Source organism: Pleurodeles waltl, chromosome 1_1, assembly GCF_031143425.1.
Source record: "Pleurodeles waltl isolate 20211129_DDA chromosome 1_1, aPleWal1.hap1.20221129, whole genome shotgun sequence".
Taxonomy (NCBI): Eukaryota; Metazoa; Chordata; class Amphibia; order Caudata; family Salamandridae; genus Pleurodeles; species Pleurodeles waltl.
In genome coordinates, this window is record NC_090436.1 from 178,802,081 (window position 1) to 178,821,032 (window position 18,952).

The 18,952-nt window shown below is 41.0% G+C and overlaps 1 protein-coding gene across 12 annotated transcripts in view; it reads left to right on the top strand.

Moving 5' to 3' along the window:
- Positions 1-18,952, top strand: part of NEDD4L (NEDD4 like E3 ubiquitin protein ligase) — a 945,521-nt gene that overhangs the window by 734,867 nt on the left and 191,702 nt on the right. For 10 of the 12 annotated variants that reach the window (XM_069220140.1, XM_069220132.1, XM_069220196.1 and 7 more), the window contains 2 exons: positions 2,921-3,040; positions 18,755-18,952. In XM_069220140.1, coding sequence (XP_069076241.1) covers positions 2,921-3,040; positions 18,755-18,952 — 318 coding nt within the window. The remainder of the gene's footprint in view (positions 1-2,920; positions 3,041-18,754) is intronic. The other 2 variants (XM_069220149.1, XM_069220122.1) reach the window with 1 other exon arrangement.

Sequence of the window (18,952 nt, forward strand, 5' to 3'; positions counted from 1 at the left end):
TTTCCAGGTATTACTGCCTTTCAGGCTACCTTTGAATAACACGTCAACAGGTTTTCCATGATTGGGTCCTCCAGTAGATTCTTTGCGGCTTTTAGGGTTTAGGGAATCCAGTTGATTGCATGTATTCATTGCAGGTTGCAGCAGCTCTATCACCTCTCTTCAGAGATGGTGTAGCAGTCTTATCATATATTGTTGTCTACTGTTGATATGAGCAGGTAAACAGTTGTTCTTGATGTTTATGAAGCTTTTCTTGAGACAAGTAACTTTCTGCAGAGCTGCCCTAGCAGAGCAAGATGTGCATATAACCACGGACAGGATGTTGAGTCTCTCATTGATTTCCCTGTCACTTGCTTTAGTATGTTTTCGATCAGACTTCATCTTATTCCTTCCCAGTGTCTACATTGGGCAATGCCAGCGTTAATGGTATTACAGTAAATTGTCATTTTATGGGCAGTTTGAGCATGAGGCAGACCACCATGGGAGCATAAATCTGCTACATCCACACTTTTTATCCTGAATTAGGGACTATGAGATGGGTGCTCGAGGATCCACAAGCCGCGTTTATCCAGCAACAAGGGCTCACCATGCCTTCTGATAGGCCAGGCTGAAATCTTCCAGAGACGTCTGGTTTCGAGACTCTTACGATCGTCTGTATGATATTGACTCTGTCTTCGGTTTCAATATACATGTCTTTTTATATCTATGCTGGGGAAAGGGTTACTTGTGGTCCTGTGGCAGTCTGTTGCCTGCTGCAAGAATCGTAGATGGTTGCTCTGCGTGAATCTTTCTGCCTTGCACATTGTGCATTTTCCTAAAATGTGTTTTGTCGCAGAATTGCCATTGCTCGTATGATGCATTTAGTGGTAGTCTTTCAGCAGCCTGGATGACGTTATGCTACCTTATGGTTTCTGACATTTGTGGCAGTCATCTTCTCCACTTCAGCCGATTGAAATAACACACCCAGAAACTATTATTTTTAAAGGGAAAGCAAAAGACTGCAAATATGGTCTCCTGCCAACTTACGGTTATCTGGCATTGGGCTAGCAACTTCAGTGTACTCATTAGTCCCTCAAATTAATTACTGGCGTGAATTATTACAGATGATCCTCAGCTTCCTCTTCCTGGAGGACAGTCTTTGATACATTGCTTTTTGGAAACTCCAATATATTATGGCGAGTCAGGAAACTTGACAGGAGTGATTCGGGGAGTGGACATGATTGCACTCTCTAAAATCTATGCATACTTACCTTTCTATATTTTATCCCTCAATATTTTGCCCACAATATTAGTATCCTGCGTTATCCCGGACTCTAAAATGAGAAGACACATTGACTGTGATTATACTGATGACACTGAGTTTTTTTGGACATCAGCACTTGCATGTTGATAAACAGTATTTGTCTTGGTTGAGGAAGAAGTACATTATTTAATCAAATCATGGACCCTCGACCGAGGCTTGCTATCTTAGCTTAAGGAAGATAACATCCTGTACATGTTTACTTTGGTTCTCGTGCTTCCAATGATGTTTAGTCCATAAAAACCTTCATATATAGATCGGTCAGTTTCAGAGGGACTACGAAGGACCTTTGGTATTCTCATGAGTCCTCATCCTCAAGCACAGTCCCATCCATTGTTGGGGAAGTTGCTTAAGATACTGTCTGCTTTCTTTCAGTTCCTTTTGTTCACATAAGGGTGAAGCAGTGTTAATGCAGCAGACATGCCTCCATCTTTGTGGTATTGAATATGTATTTTTCAGGCTGATTCATTTGTCCCAGCACTGAATCCTTCTCGATTAGGCCTATACTAGGACTAGCCTTGGTGAGCCCTTCCTCCTAACGTAAAACGGTATTTCTGGAGAACTCTAACATGCCAGTGGTTTGGAGCTGCATTAATGTGGGAAATGTAATGTGGAGTTACTATTAGCCTACATCTGGTACAGCAGACATTTGTATCATGGCAAAGAAGGTTTTCTCTCATGTCTTCTGTATAGGGCAGTAGGACCCATTGTACAGCAGTAAATGTTAAAAGGCTTGATTATATAGAAATGTATGCCTGTTCTGATTGTTAAAATAAAGGAATACCTAGCAAGGCCTCTGAATTCACTGTGGACGATTATTCAGTCTTAAATACATAGGTTGTCGGATCAATGCCCAAACCTTTAATGAGCATGCTTTTAAATGCTCTCGGTGGCAGAACGTGGTAATGATCTAAACTTTCATTCTTTCAAGATATTCCTCAAGGAATAGACTTGTCATCAACATTTAAAAGTTATATTTTATAAATGCTTAATAATCCATGCACCTTTCCACACTAATAACGTGGTCATCTCTTAACAAATCCATTTTGTATATTAGCTGATACAACATTGCCATATTTTGACAATGTTTTTTAACCATGTCATAAATAATTTTCTGAGAAATGTTATAATCTCAATATACAAATGCTAACATTGCGACAAATTTTTGATTGTCATTGATGAGGTCATTACCCAGTTCTCAGGTTTCTAATATGACACTTGATTTAAACCCCCTTGTGTACCTCAACATATTTTTTAGATTTTGCTTAAAAATAAAGGATAAAGACAAAGACTCAAACATGGTAAGGCACACCTGCACATTTGTTTTCTTACCCTTTGTACAAAGAGTTCATTAGCCAAAAATCATGGGTATAATGTTCATTATTAAGTGTATATTTTTCCGTAGAAAGCATGAGGAAATATACAGTAGGTTTTCTTTTTTTTCTTTTTAGGCAGACATAGACTTTATGAATTTAGGCACCAGCTATCATGTGGGAGACATTTAGGGCAGCCTGACTTTCAGTTACCTTTGTTAACATTAGGTAGTTATTTGACCATAATTAGACTTGTATATGTATGTAAGGCTGCACAAATATTTCTAACGTATGTTTGCCTCCATACTAGCATGCCGAAGATGGTGCAGCTGGGTCAACGTCAAACAGTAACAATCATCTAAGCGAGCCTCAGATAAGGCGACCGCGTAGTCTCAGTTCACCAACAGTAACCTTATCCGCTCCACTAGAGGTGAGAGTCTGTCTCATCTAACACTGATCTCTTCTGCAGCGCAACATCTTCTCATTGTTTTATCACCCTCTAACTTCCATTGGTATCTCAGGCTTGGCTGTTGCACTTTCTTCTCATCTGATCGTCTCCTCTAGTCTTCAGTGGTTTTCTTTCTTCAGATTCTCTGCATGCACGTGGCTTCCACCTTTACAGGCTTCTTCGCTAGTCTCTTCTCAGTTCATTTTTTGTTTCCATGCTGAATTCAACATTCTTCTTTCACTGTCCTGCCATGCAAGAGTGAGACACTTCCGACCGGAAGACCATAAATCACAAAGTGTGGGTTTTCTTGTGATAATGTACAAGTAATAACACTGTTGCTTGCTCCCTGACCCAATGGACATGTTGAAGGAGAGGAGGATGCTTTTGCTCCTCTTCCAAGTGTCTACCGTTTTGAAATACACTGTCTGAAATATCGAGTATCTTGAAGAAATGAGGAAGCCGACCATTGTATTGTACCCCATATTGTTCCCCTAACTCTAAATTCAAAAAAACATATAATGATTTATTGGAAATGCTTTTAACATTTACCATCAGCTACTTTGTGCGAGAAATATTGATGTAATTATATGTCCTCCAAGCTAGCTTTTCTAGTACGTTTCTCGTTGACTAGGAGTTTGGTATATTCGTTCCAGTGAAATGTCTCGGAACTATAAATTGAAAAATAATGTTTTTGTTCAATCATAAGTTCATGCATAGAAGCATATGACATTTTAGACTGTTAAAGCATTCTTATTTCAAAGTGTGAGAACCTGGTAATTCAGAGTTTTAATTTGGTTTGAATATCAGAGATTTAAACAAGTTTCTGTACTAGTCTATGCCAGTGGAAAATAAAGATACTAACGTGGTCCTAAAATTGTCTCTAAAATGAATGTCAGTGGACAATTGCGGGTAATTCTAGTTTGGGAATTCTTTGTGAGTATTGAATAACTGCTTGATAGGTTTGTTGAAAACACAATTAGTATGCCCACTGATTATACATCTAGCCTCGTGCAGTGGACAGCTCATTGAAACTGAATTTTATGGTTATTTTATATCGCTTGGCCCCTTAGCACTTTGATAGGGAGATATCGGTGTCTGTAATTCTATGTTTTCCTGTATTGTCATCCATGGTCTTGTCTCTGAATAGACCATGCCCATTATAGTGACAACAGTGAATGCAGGATGTCGGGCTTTCCCTCTATTTTGAATGGAAGAGACGGTCACTGTGACACGCTGGCCGAACCGATGTGAGGATGATGTGTTTTGGTTGTCTCCACAGAGTACACCACCACATTGGTGGTGCGGGTCTCTAGACCCTCCACCTAACCTGTGTAAGTTCTGTCAGTCCACTTGCTTGTGTTCTTGATCAACCTCATGCTGCATGGGACACAGATTTATTTTCCTTGCTGTTAGTGGGGAGTATATGTGAGTGATTGTGATGTGTAAAGATCTTTTTATGTTGCAGTGTTTGAGTAATTCGATTCTGTTGTCATTGTGGTTGGTTAGTGTTGTGGTAATCTTAGCATAAGTGTTTTTATTTGTTGTGTAGGTCGGTTGAAGTAGGTATGTTTCTGTTGGATCAGGACAGCACTCTCCTGGTAATATCCCTCACCCGTGTTCCTTAATACCTTCTCTCACCTATGCCAGAGTCCCAGTTGTTATCCCAGAACTTAATTATTGATAGCATATGGGGTTATTTTTATTTTTTTAAACATTGTATTGAATTTTCCAAAGTTAATAAACTAGTGCCTTCCAAAGGAAACCAAATCGTGGCATTCAATTACACTGATAGACTTTTAGTGTAAATTTATCTCATGTCGCATCAGAGAGTATGAGCTTACTTATAGCCCAGTTTGGTTCAGTTAACCGTTTACAAATCAGGACAGTCACTGAGAGTCATCCTCATTAGGTTGTGGGTTAGGGCCCCCCTGCAATTGTCTCCAGAAAGCTAGATTATTTCCCAACTTGAGAGCTTGAAGTGCCTTCGTTCCTCTGCTATCATCTGTTCATTCACAACTTTCTTTCACAAAGCATAGTCCGGCCTTGTGGTTCTTTCCCAGTGTATTGTTGTATGCATTCTGGCCAGTATCAGACCCAGCATGATCAGACAATATTGCATTTGTTTCCCCTTCAGTTTCAGGTGTAGGCCAAGAATTCAGTCGTTTAGATCTAGTAGAACTATGGTGCCCCTGGCTTTTCCTTGGCGATTATCACCCTACCTCAGAACTCGCCAGCTCTTCTACACAGCCAGGCCACTTGTATAAAGTTTGCCCCTTTCGATTTACGCCTGGGACATTCATCAGGCACAATTTGCTACATTTTATGTAGCACAGCAGTGTTAAGGTATGCAGGTACTTTAGGCAGGTCAGGAGGAACTGCAGATCGCTAGACATCCTGCAAGTATAAGTCATGGTGGTGTTCCGTTTAGTGTCAGACCGTGTGAGGCGTTGGTGTGTTGCATTTTACTCTCATTTTTAGTCTCTTCATAGAGGCAGTTGTCACAGACTGCCCTGTACAATGTAGACAGCCCCCCAAGATTAGGTTTGAAGTGTCCCCAAAGAGAGCATGTCTGTTTCTTATGGCCTTCCATGTAACCTGTGGCGGTTATGGCACGGTTGGCGTGTAGGGAGCTCCCTTATGAGAGCTACTACTCAGAGGAATAGAGCAACACAGGCAGATAGACAATAGACCAATAAGCTGAAAATCAGAATGACTGGTATGCACCTGTTGGGTAGCTGATAAGCAGAGCAAGTCATAGCTGTGTTGTCTGTAAGATGCTTCTGCTAGAATCCAATGAGCGATAGCTTTGCTCAATACGTTTCTCTGCATTCATAGGCAGACCTTCCTGTTCCCTCGCTGATTGATTCAGTTATCTGTTGAGCCTAGCATTAGAGAGTTGACAGGCAGGGGAGCTCTGGGAGTGCCAGTTGGCCATTTCCCAAAAGAGTTTGGGATTCTGGGGGGATAGGAACTCCAGAGTTCAAGACGTCGTGCATCATGGGATTTTTAAGGGATGAATCCAGCCACACTCAAACTCCAGGGAGCAGGGCATAGTTTGCCAGAGTTTTCACTCTGACCTCAGATTGCTGGTGTAACCGTTCCCTGGAGTCTTCATTTGTAGTGTCCTAGTGTAATTTCAGACGTTAGTGTTTGAATATTTTCCAGAACGAGATTTGTATATTTCTTAACTTCTAGGTTTTGGGTGGGGCCAGTTCTTGTTTCAGCAGTTACAATGCAGTACATTTCAGAACGGATACAGCAGGAAAGCATGTACATTGGGAAGTAGAAACTTTCTTATTCATATTCCCCCTCCTAGGTACTATTTACAACTACAGTTATGTGGGTATGTGGCTGTTGATGGTAAAGACTGGACTGATTCCAGTATCATCTGCAACACAGTGATATTCCTTTTCTTGAATGGATTTTAAAGTTTCTGGAAAACCATTAGCTTCCATGCACCCCACCACAGTAAAATGTAATTGATATGGTGTTTGCAAAGAATGCGTGGCTAAGGTCATCCTACAATGTCCAGTGGGTATCTATCCTTTCTACTGATAGGAGTACTGAACAGTACTTCAAATCCACATATGGAAGTTCTGCTGTCGTATGGGATGTGTCTTAATGCATATAATCTATTTCTGAAACACGAGGGCTGGTTCAACCCCAGGAGGCGTGGCAAACAACCAGCGATTAGTGTACCAAATGGACAGTGACAAAAGTGGTCCTGCTTCAGTTTGTACTTGTGTACATTAAACATCATTCACAGCTTCGATCACTAAGTAGTGAAAACTGAAAATGCCCATGAACTTTAAAAAGGTCTTTAATACAAAGAAAGTGCACTCCCCTATTCTGTGCAACTAGTGGTTTACTTGACTTGCCGGAAGGACCTCTCCTTGGAGAAGACTCGCATAAGTCAGGCAGTAACAAGATCACACAGCTGTAAGAAATACACCTTGAATGCTCTCTGCTAATAAGCTTCCACAAAGCATAACATTTGCAGTCAAATGTTATGCTTTTGGGACGCTAATACTAGGATACTAGTACTATGCAAATACTTGCGTAGTAGGCGTGGCACACAAACTCTACACCAAGAAGGATTTAGTAGCTAGTACTTAACACAGTTTTAGATCACCTTTTGCCTGCAAACTTGATATATGCATTGTCCAGCAGTGACAAAAGTATATACCTTTGGTAGACTAACTGCAACTATGAGTCTGGCATGAAGGCCTAGTTGCATTCTGGTAAGACCACCATGTCTGTATCTGTCAACTACTCCTAATGAATCTGGGATGCTTTCCAGGGCTAAGACCACAAACGCACAATCCCTTCATCTCCAAATTGAGGAGCCTTTGGTCCACCTTGGATCCTTCAATACTTTGCGCATTAAAGAACTGAAAAGGAAAGTCCTTTCATCTGCAAACACCTAGCCTCAGGAGAGAAAATGTAGAGCGCTTAGCGATGCCCATGCAGAAAATGAATGTGAAGAGTAAGGTCACTGAACAAAATAGTCCCTACTCCCAGTATCCCAAATCACACTGAGGTGTGACTCAACTTATTCATGTTGTCTGTGAACGCTTGCCATCCTAGCAGGAAAAAGTGGCAGAACCCTGATAGCACCAGCAACTGTGAGTTTTCTGCCTGCAAGGTGACCATTTGTAAGGACCTGGTGCTTGTATGCTCCCACTGAAATGTGGGGCTAGCTTTGGCTTATATGGCCTCCTAAAATATCAGTTTTACTGGATGGGACAAAGCAGCCTACTGGGCAGTGACCCACAGTCCGCTACACAACAGCAACATCTGCTTCGCCTGGGTGACAACACAACTACGATGAAAGTACACACATAAATGTTCAAGCTTTGTATTAAACAAATTACAAACTGTAAACACAAACACAACAAAACAATTACATTTACAGATGTAAATATAGCTACTCAGACACATAGCATGTCTTCCGCTGGGTCAAAGCATTTCAAATACAGGTATAGACATATATATGGTTGCAAACAAAAAGTAGTCCCTGTTACTCTCCCCTTTCATGGTGGTGGCAGCAGCTTAGGATATGGAGAGTACAGTACATCACTTGCAAACAGTCTCTATTCTGACAGTTCCTCCACAAAAACATTTAATTCGCCAGTCCAACTCTTTTGGTCCATTTCAGCCTCCCCTGTTTTGTGCCACATTTTATCCAATCATTTTAAGCTTGCTGGTTCAAACTTTAAACTGTAGCCATTTCATTGTGATACACTGCATTCACCAAGAGTGATTTGCTGTCCTGTTTAGGTTTCGCCTACACAGACTTGCTTGCAACATCTTTAGTGAATATCAACAAATCTTAGAACCCGCCCTTTACCTACCTGAACTTACCATTGACTTATTCCAAAGTCGCTCTAATGTAGATGCTTCTGATTGGCCAGCAAGTCATCTCTGTGTCTTCCTGCTCCCGTTTGCTGTCCTTGCCTGACATGAAGCTTGGACCAAGTACAGCTTCGGGTCACTGGCTACTGGCCAGTGTTCTTCCACTGGCTACCATGCTGAACATACTTTGTTTTTTGTTCATTTCTGATCAAGTACTCCATAGGGGTGTATGTGCAGGCCGTCTTCCGTCCTCTCCAAAGCTTTTCTCACCTCATTTATTGCTAAAGCTTCTGGCTCCGTCTGTCTGCTTCAAACCTGCAATGGCTAGAGCGCTGCAGAGTGCCAACAGCGAAGGACACATCTGTTTCTGCGCTGATTTTAAATGCACTCCGACCACTGCGCTTACTGCAGATTACTCATGCTGAAAGCCCCGGGTGCCATGCCTCCTGACAGCACTTTGTGATTTTTGTGTGGCTAGAACATTAACTCTGTTTTAAATTAAAGATTCCTTACGCTGTTACAGAGCTTGTGCTTTAAAATAAACTTTGAAATAAGTGTATTGTGCATACATCCCGTTGTTCAGGACTTGTAGCGTACACTCTGATGTGTACCTTTTAAATCCTGCTCCTGTTTGTGTGTTTTTCCATAACTTCATAACTGCATCTGCCCCCCCCCCCCACAGTGCTCTAGAGCAGGGATACTCAAAGTACGGCCCAAGGGCTGCATGCGGCCCTCCTGATGTTTAATTGCAGCCCCCTAGTGAACAGTAGCACTCAGCTGCTATTCACTTGACAGAGCAGGAACAAACAGAAAGCTGCGGCACAAAACGGTTTACTTTATTTACATGTTAATTAAAGTAACAGTATAGAAGAAAAGGTGTCCTAGAAACCTCTCTTTAGAAACACCTTTAGTTTTAAAGACATCTTGAACCTAACATGCCGAAACTTGATCAACTCTGCAAGCTTTAAAAAAGTGTATTTTATCAACATGCATTAGCATTTTACCTTAGAAGACCAGATTATATCACTGCATTAGAGGCATTAGCAGTGACAGTTTTCAAACATGATCTTGTAAACATTCATGCCGCCCCCATTTGGAAAACAATGCAATTATTGTCAGGTGCACCTTGCGCGTAGTCTTGTTATATTATCGGAACAACATTATAGTCTTGTACAGCACACATCCTGAATTTGTATGTGTCAAGGGTCTCTTTTATGTGGTAGTGAAGAAAAGGGAGGCAAAGTGAAATTAACCAATTGCCTAGGATCACACAGTTTGGTTAGGTGGGGATGCAAGGACTGATAACCAGATGTTCTGGTTTCACATTTTTTAATTCACCCACCAGATGAGTGTCTCTTTCCCGCTCATGTTTAACATTATATGTTAATTGACTTTAATTCTAGGGGCATGAGAATAGAGCATTGAAGGCATACAGAAACCATGGGAAGGCTCATTTTGTTGTCCATACCATGCAACTGCTTTGCATCCCCCTACGCTAACCTTTCATCACCCCCAACCCTCATAGTACTGGCATCTTTGCGGCCCTCGGGCATGCCACAGACAGAAGTTTGCGGCCCCCGGGGAAATGTTTGCGAGTACCTACCCTCTAGAGCATCTGTGCTCCACCTGCAGGTGGAAGGACGGTTTGCACTGTGGTGCTATGTGCTGAAGGAAGACCGCTTCATGGTGCCTTGCCCTCATTAACTCTCAGTGCTGTACAACAAGCCCGTGAAATAAAAACACACAAAATATAAATAATGCAAAGGTACGAGCTGGCAGCACTAAACATTATCACATGTGTCCAGGGCACAAGTACGAACAAAAATAGTAGGGGATGGGGGAGGCTAATTATCATATGCAGTTCACAATGATGCCATAGACTTTACACAACAAGAAATGATTTCATGATCTTTAAATAAACATCACTTGAAAGTTAAAGGGCATATTTTACAAAAAACGTAAATTTTTATGTAATCACAGAGAAATATGAAAAACATTTTTAGGTTAGAGCTCAGGAATTGCTGAAAGCTCCCACTCTGACTCGGAGCGGCGTTCAGCTTTAAGTTGTGTTGTGCAGCAGGTGAACCTTTCTTCAATATTTTTTTAAAAAATGACAAGTTCAATAGAATTTGCGAAGGTGAAACCTATTGGCTTTGCCAGTACTTGTTCTTTTAGTAATGGAGGTGTGGCCTGTGGGATCAGTCTTGAGGGATAATCTGAGGTGTACACTTGCTGGATGTTTAAACGTATCCACTAGAGCTTTTCAGGACACTCCATTATTAAGACAAGCCCACAACAAATGATAGAAGCAGTCTTGTGGCCTCTCTGTCTAGGACAGGCAGCACTTCCACCAGGGTAACTCTTGTGGAGGACAGCAAGGATCACATGTGTGCATTTGATTATGTCTGCACTTTGACATTTAACACTGATTATTTCCATGTCTTTGCAGAATCGTGAAACACATAAGGGAGATCAACTTTTTTCTTATGATTATTATTAGCGTTATGATTGGAAATATTACTGGTAGTATTAATACCTGTCCAGAGCTCCCTTCTTCCTCTTAAGTTTTTCAAACATTTTAGCGATAAATACTAAATAAGCTGCAAGATGAGCTCTGCTTTTTCATTGTGGAACAGTACTAAGGCTAAAGTAGAGGAAGAAAAAGTGGCTTATAGAAAGTAGCTTTTCTATAGGTAATGAAACCCTGCAGTTCCCTTTTAATGGAGCTAATGAAGGCATTTTTCATCCCTTAATTCAGTACAGGGACTGTTAAAGCTCATTTCTTTCTCTTGTGCTGAATGAACAGTGTCCCCCATTACTGCCTTGGATTTGTATTACATGGAGAAATTGATTCTGAGCTATTTTTAAAGAGAGGCTGTGTATGTTGTTTCTTTGGTCCTAAACTTCAAGTACAATGCCTGTTTTTTGTTTTTTTTGTGTGTGTAAATTTCCTTTTGTGTCTGAAAGAAGTCTATGCAAGATCTTCTTGCATTATGCCTTGTGTGCCTAGCAGAGAATCATTCTCCTGAAGAGTGATGTCTCAAAATGTTTAGAAGGACACTGTTGGGCCGCAAAGGAATGTGTCTGAAGGATCCCTTGGCAGTGGCAAGGAAACCGACATTGCGAAATTGTGGTTACTGATGGGTACTTCCTCCTGCAGATTCCTCATTTTATGAATATTTTCCAAACACCAGATTGGATCCGGAATACCTTTTTCCCACCAACAGCTCTCCAACACTACCAGGTACCGCAATACAACTTTAATCACTGCTTTCTCAGCTCAGGCTGTGATGACATCGGACTATATATGCCACAGTCTGGTGCGCTGGTGTCAGCTACTGTTTCTGTATGCCTTACCAGCACAGGTTCAGAATGTTTCATTAGTATCAAGTGACAGACATCCTAAACATACTTAACAGCAACTTGGTAAAATATTACCTCCTAAAGTCTTGAGTTTAAACCATGTTGAGGGAGTCATATGAATACGTCCTTATTGGATCCACATGCTATTTGCATGTCCTGTCTATAATCTCACCATAGCCCCTCGGTCGGTGTTTGTCCATGCACCTAAAGAGCATCGGGGAGAGCAAAACCATGTTAAGAGATTAAATTTGAGTTTTGGCTCCATCTGCCAACCCTTCCAATGCCAAGGCCTTTAACCGGCCTTGCTGGTTATCTTCAGGGACTGCCTTACATCCCCTGGGCCAGTCTTTATGGAGGTACCTGATCAAGCAGGTTGGAGATTCTGGTGATTTAGGCCCTAACTTATCCCTACTCCACACATCCTTTGGCTTTTGCATTGGTTCTGCTTCTGTGAAAGCCCTTGCCTGCCAAGGTGCTGACCCGTTTGCATTCGGCACCAGTGATTATGCTGCCAATAGTGATGTCTCAGTCCTGAAAGTTTGTGAACATTATTAAATGGTAAGAGAAAGAGTGACTCTCCCAGGGACAGCTCCTGATGGGTAAGATATTTGTAAGGGGAGGAATCTGGGGGAAATTTAGTACCTAACAGAAATAGTGTTACTAAAGTTAAGTATTTTTTTTTGTCAGCATTCACAATACTCTATCAATCAATCATTCAAAGCATTTGTAAAGTGCACTACTCACCCATGAGGGTTTCAAGGCGCTGAGGGGGGGAGAGGGGGGTTTCTACTGCTCGAACAGCCAAGTCTTGAGGTGTCTCCTGAAGGTAAGTAGGTCCTGTGTCTGTCGCAGGTGGGTGGGAAAGAGTGTTCCACATCTGGGCGGCGAGGTGGGAGAACGATCTGCCACCGGCGGTTGTTCTGTGGATGTGTGGGACGGTGGTGAGGGCAAGGTCTGCGGATGTAGAAGGAGAGCTGTCTGTTGAGGTATTCTGGTCCGGTGTTGTGCAGTGCCTTGTGAGCGTTGGTGAGGAGTTTGAACATGATTCTCTTGTTGACAGGGAGCCAGTGCAGGTCTCTCAGGTGGGCTGTGATGTGGCTGTGGCGGGGGATGTCCAGGATGAGGCGTGTTCTGTATGTGTTGCAGTCTTTTCAGGAGCTTGCCCGTCGTTCCTGCTTAGAGCGAGTTGCCGTAGTCCAGTCTGCTGCTTACGAGGGCTTGGGTGACCGTCCTTCTGGTTCCAGTTGGAATCCACTTGTAGATCTTCTGAAGCACGTGAAGGGTGTTGAAGCAGGAGGAGGAGACGAGGTTGACTTGCTGGGTCATTGATAGCGATGAGTCCAGGATGAATCCTAGGTTGCATGCGTGGTCGGTGGGTGTTGGTGCGGTTCTCAGTGTGGCAGGCCACCACGAGTTGTCCCAGGCGGAGGGGGTGGAGCCGAGGATGAGGACATCAGTTTTGTCAGAATTCATTTTCAGGCAACTTTTCTTCATCCATTCGGCTATGGCCTTCATTCCTTTGTGGAGGTTGGTTTTGGCGGTGGCCTTGGTGAGGGAGAGGATCAGCTAGGTGTCATCGGCGTATGAGACAATGTTGAGGTTGTGAGATCGGACGATGTTTGCGAGCAGACCCATGTAGGCGTTAGAGGGTCGGGCTGAGGGACGATCCCTGGGTTGCGCCGCAGATGATTTTGGTTGCTTCAGAGTGGAATGGAGGGAGGAAGACTCTCTGGGAGGATCCTCCTCTACCTGTGGTCGTGAAGAGACCCACTCTAAGTAACCTCATGGGGAGTGGAGCAGAAGAAGCTCAGCACTCAGTCGAGCCATTCTAAGTTACGTGGGGTAATAATAAGGTTGGATTTTGCTGTTCCTTTTATGAACTTTAAGGCTTAAGGTACAGTGATGTCATGCTCACTTTTAGTCTCGAGGGATGTCCTGCTTTTGAGTAACAATTGGACATGGACAGATGATGCGTCTTATATTCATTGTTACTTTGAAAAAATTGACATTTAAGTATGATGAAGGAGCTTATTATGTCTGCGTAGATTTTGATGAATGTTTAGCATAGAAGGTCCAGCTTAAAATGTGTTTTGAGACAGAGAGGTCACTGAAATAGTCAAATGATACTGGCATCAAAAGAGGTTTCTACCCTGAAAAAGATTGAAAGATCAGATTGTCCTCTGTTGAGTCAGTCTCGGGGCACAACAATTGAAGATGACACTGCAGATGGAACCTTCATTGTGGGGCAACAATTTTAGGTTTGGAATCTGAAAAAAACATTGGGAAGACTCTCCCAGATATGTGGCAAAAACAAGAAGAAAGACAGAGAAGACATTTTATGGCAAGCATCCTCAAGAATGTTATGTCTTTCTGTAAATTTGACACTTATAACTACAAAATAAAGCCTCTGGCCATATGTCTTCCTGTTTTCATGTAGAATGCTTTCCATGTTCTGATGCTTCAACACCCAAATGATTATCTCTTATTGACGTCTACCTTACCTTAAACATTTTTCTGGCCATGGCAGCGTCAAAGCTAAATCTAGGTGCACCAGTTTCATTTGCAACAACCATTTTCTCAGTGAGGTAGAGTCCTCTACATCCAGCATTACCCAGCCTGACTAATCCTTTAAATCCTTGCCTGCTCACGCTGACATTGGAAAGGTTAGTAGTTCTATCCAATCTTATTTTTTGTATCCTATGACTCAAGGTAAAATACAAGTATTCTAAAGAGGATCCTAAGGATCGGGACCTATACCAGATATATTGTGATGGTCTCATGTGTATGTGAAAGGTATCCATTCACCTGTGCAGTGCCCTCTATTGCTCCAAACGTATTCTTTGCATATCCAAACGTGTTTGGTAGAATGATCCGTCATACTCATGCCATATCCATGGGGAGAGATGAAAGTTCTTTTTGGGAGATGATTTGAGAAATGTTCAGCAAATCGTGACCAATGAAAGATGCCAGGTATGAAATAGTGAGTGCAGGTTTAGCCATGTGAGATGTACATGAAAACACTTTTTTTCATGAGCAGTCCATATGCTTATAATTATAGTGGCAGCTGACCAGCTTGAGGAGGATGCTAAAAAAAAAAAAATAGAAAGACTCCTTTTTGATGCAAATACATTATTCAAACCCAAATCAAATCATAATCATTTTATGTAGTTTTATAGTTAAAAGTTTCCTTTCATTTTCACAAAGTTAATTGTTGTGGGTTTTGAGATGATTTGATAAAATAAACCAGAAAAACCTATTGACTCTGAACTTCCTTAAGCTTGAACGTCTACCTCTATGTCACCGTATTTTATACTGAGGATCTTATTCTGAGCTCTCAGTATCTCAACCATCTTTGCTTGTCTCTGTATTCAGCCTTGTTTGCTGCTTTTTCAAATGGATCTCACCGGGTGATTGTTACATTGAATTGAGGTGCCTGTTTGAATGTGTCTCTTATTATCAAACTTCTAATTTTCTAGGTCATTTTTCAGGCCGAAATAGCCACTCCACCCTGGGATCTGCATGAGGTCCATTGATACTCATGTTTCCATGGAATTTGGAGTATACCCTAAGGCCATGTGGGTACCCCTGTCCTTAAGAAGATTTTATAGATGCTTTGTCTGGATAGCAGCCTTATTTTACAGTTGTTCAGGGATTGTACTGCCTTGTGCAGAACAACTGCGGATTCCTGCCTGCGTTGCGTAGGTGCTTTTCCATGCAGCTGTTCCTTCTCAACGTTTATTCTCTAGAAATGTTGTCGATTTTTGATCTGCCAATACAAAAGAAAATGTATAGTTGTGGCGATTTTGTGTGGCATATGTGTACTTACATTTTTGTTTACATTGTGGGCGTGTCAGACCTTATTTTATGTTATATTATGATAAGGTGACAAGTAAAGAGTAAAGACATCTATTACCCTCAGAGATCGATTTGAATCTTTGGACTCAGACAGGAGTAAGAGAACATCCAAACAAACAATATGAGCCAGTAAAGATCAAATAGATCATCACATAATCAAGATATTCAATTTAGAGTCAGTAATTTAAACACAGCATGACCTGTGTGGCCATGAATTACCACACCAGTTTAGTAAAGTTTAAACAGTTATTGGCGTTTAGATTAACAATGCTTAGATCACGTAAATCATACACAAGACCAAAGGATAGAAATACAACATCATCACAGGCTGTCCAATACGTCTAAAAAATCTTAATCTAATCAAAGTATTTATCATTAGACACTTCAAAAGAACAATGCAAAATAACAACATAAGTGAAAAATCGAAACAGCATACATTTAGTTTGTGCATTTGAAATAATTACCATAAATGAATAAACAATAAAATTTAGACATTGGGTCAGACATCCCTAACTGTCATTCTAATTGGAAAGCATGTGTGGGCTTCATGCAAAAATAAAATTAAAATTAATTTGGAAAACATCTAACTATGGTGCTAAGAAAATCCAACCGCATGTTTTTGATAAGGTTGAACAAAACTGCAAAAGGAAAACAAATGCACATTTGATTATACGTCTCCTGAATTGGTCAGCAATCAGTTGTGTCTTCATCAGTAGAGCGCAGGAACATCAGGGCTTCAGAGAGCAGCATCTGGGTGTGAAAAAGAAACAGGTTAGTAAAGTGGGGCCTAATATAACTGAACCGTTTGAATCCTAGGCAAAGACAAACTCATCTAAACCTAACTGAAGCTAAATGGAATCTGACTTACATCAATTAAAACTTTGCTATATTAAAGTCCCAAAAAGTTACTAGCTAAGCTTCTATTGGACAAGACTATGAGGTGGTTTAGTGTGCAGCCAGTAAAACATAACTTGTGCTTCAGACGTATCTCTTCTTAATAGAACATATTCAAATTGGTTTATGATGTCATTCCTCTCTCGTCTCCGGTCAGCAACTTCTGTACAAAAATGACAAATTAAACTACTTAGAAACATGACATGTGCTTCCAGCCAAAAACTAAAACCCATTGTTAGATGTAAGGACTATTAACTCCAGCAAAATACAAAATATGAAACATGAGCACTACATAATTTTCCACTTTGCAGGTCACACAGGATGTTGCCAAGTTAGCACACATTTAAAGATTGTGTTTCTGGAAAGTTAAAAAAAACCTGAGGCCTTTTACCTAATGCTAAACATGAAGAATACGATATTCCATAATACCTTTAAACTATTAACCTTTTAGTACGTATTATTAATCATCTTTTGTCAGTACATGTAATTATGATTAAACAAAATACATTTTCATTAGCATTTTTTAATTTCACGTTGAACTTCATTGTGGCTGACATTTCTACCACACATTTTTCAGTTAGGCCTTTTAATACATGTTATTACACATTGTTTTAGTGACATATTTTTTATTAATAATGTTTGCTCTCTAACAACATGCGAAGATCATGGTTGTCAAATGCAGTTGTCTGGTAACACTAATGAAGGCTTCTCCTGCAAATAGCTTTGCTGATGCATTGCGTTATATTTTTATAGCAATATTCAGTTATAATTATGTTTTGAAAAATGTTTAGTTAAATAACTTAAATCTCAGGACGTGTTTTTTCCAGAAATGATTGCACTTTACAAGTAACATTTTCAAGGTGCGAACAAAGGCTAGAGCAGTGACATTTCATACACAAGAAAAGATGGCACCTGATGATTGGCGTGAGTGCGTGTCTCACTCAGCCTCGTTCTTGGTTGTGTTGTATCTTTTCGCATATTGAAGTGACACCAGCAGACCATCAGACAAGTGAAGGTGCTGCTCTTTGTTGCACTGCTACAAAAGCGCAGCTGTAAACATCGTTCAGTTAATGATCTGATCTTCCATTATAACTGCTACTGGAGAGCTCCATGCGTGGTGTGGTGTAACGTGTACATTGGTTTCAGGTGGAGGATTGGATATGTGTTGCAGGAGTGTTAAAAATCATTTTGATTAATGCCTGCAATAAAGGCTTCTGTAGTTGTATTCCCACATTTTAATATTGGTGCTGTAACATGCCCATTGTTTTTAAATGGAAGTCTCTGATTTGTTTTGCAGGGTTGTTACAAATCCTATTGTTCAATACATTCATGCTGGATTGGAAAGTGTATCACAATAGAAAGGGGGTTCTGTAGTTGGATTCGAAATTGTTATTGGTGATTTTTTTTTCTTCTTCATTTTGGTGCACATCTGTCACCATCAGATTTTTCAGAATCTATTGGAACAATCTTCATGCACCAAAGAATTAATACAGATAATCTAAAAAAAAAAGAGAATGAAAATGCATGAAATAAAGTCGAATAGTAGTTTTAGAATGAAACAACACATCAACAAGTATTCTGCTGTATCAAAGATGTGCAAGTCCAAACGTCGCAGGTGTGCCTTCTTCTGGCTGGAAGCCTGGATCCTCATATTGGTCTTCAGGTGAGCAGGGCCCCAGGTAGCAACTGAATAATTTCCTGGACTTGGAGAAACAAGCTACTTAACGGTTTCCATAGTTAGAAGACAATACACAAAAAGCATTTCTGAGAGGCACTCATCTGTAAATTCTAGAACCACTGTGTGGATTCCACACTTCTTGCCACATTTTCTGTGTTTCTCTCCAAATATATTTCTTCGTTAACAGGTTTTATATATTTGTTTTCTGTCACAGAATGCTGCTGCATAAAAGTATGATGATGTTTTATAGAGAAGCATTCTAGAATTTTTCTTCATCTATTCTTTCAGCAAATTAAGCCACCTCAAGCAGTGTGTAAGCTATTCTGAAGAACCTTGTGCCTTTGCCTTGGTCTACTTTCTTTTGGACTGAGATATTACCTTCCTATGGAAAATAATGCACGCATACCAAAACAAACCATACTGTTGCAGCAGATATATCTCATTAGCATACACTGTGCATTCGCTGGGAGAACCACTGGCATGAAATGGTGCTGTCGTCCGTTGTGTTAATGGCGGTATTTGCTTGATTGATACTATCTCTATTATTTCAGGGTGCAAAAGACTTCCCAGCACGCAGAACTCTCAAGGATACCTCATCCAACCCACAGACGCCACAGCCATCGCCTTATAATTCTCCAAAGCCCCAACACAAGGTTTCCCAGAGCTTCTTACCACCTGGATGGGAGATGCGGATAGCTCCAAACAATAGGCCGTTCTTCATTGATCATAATACGAAGACCACAACATGG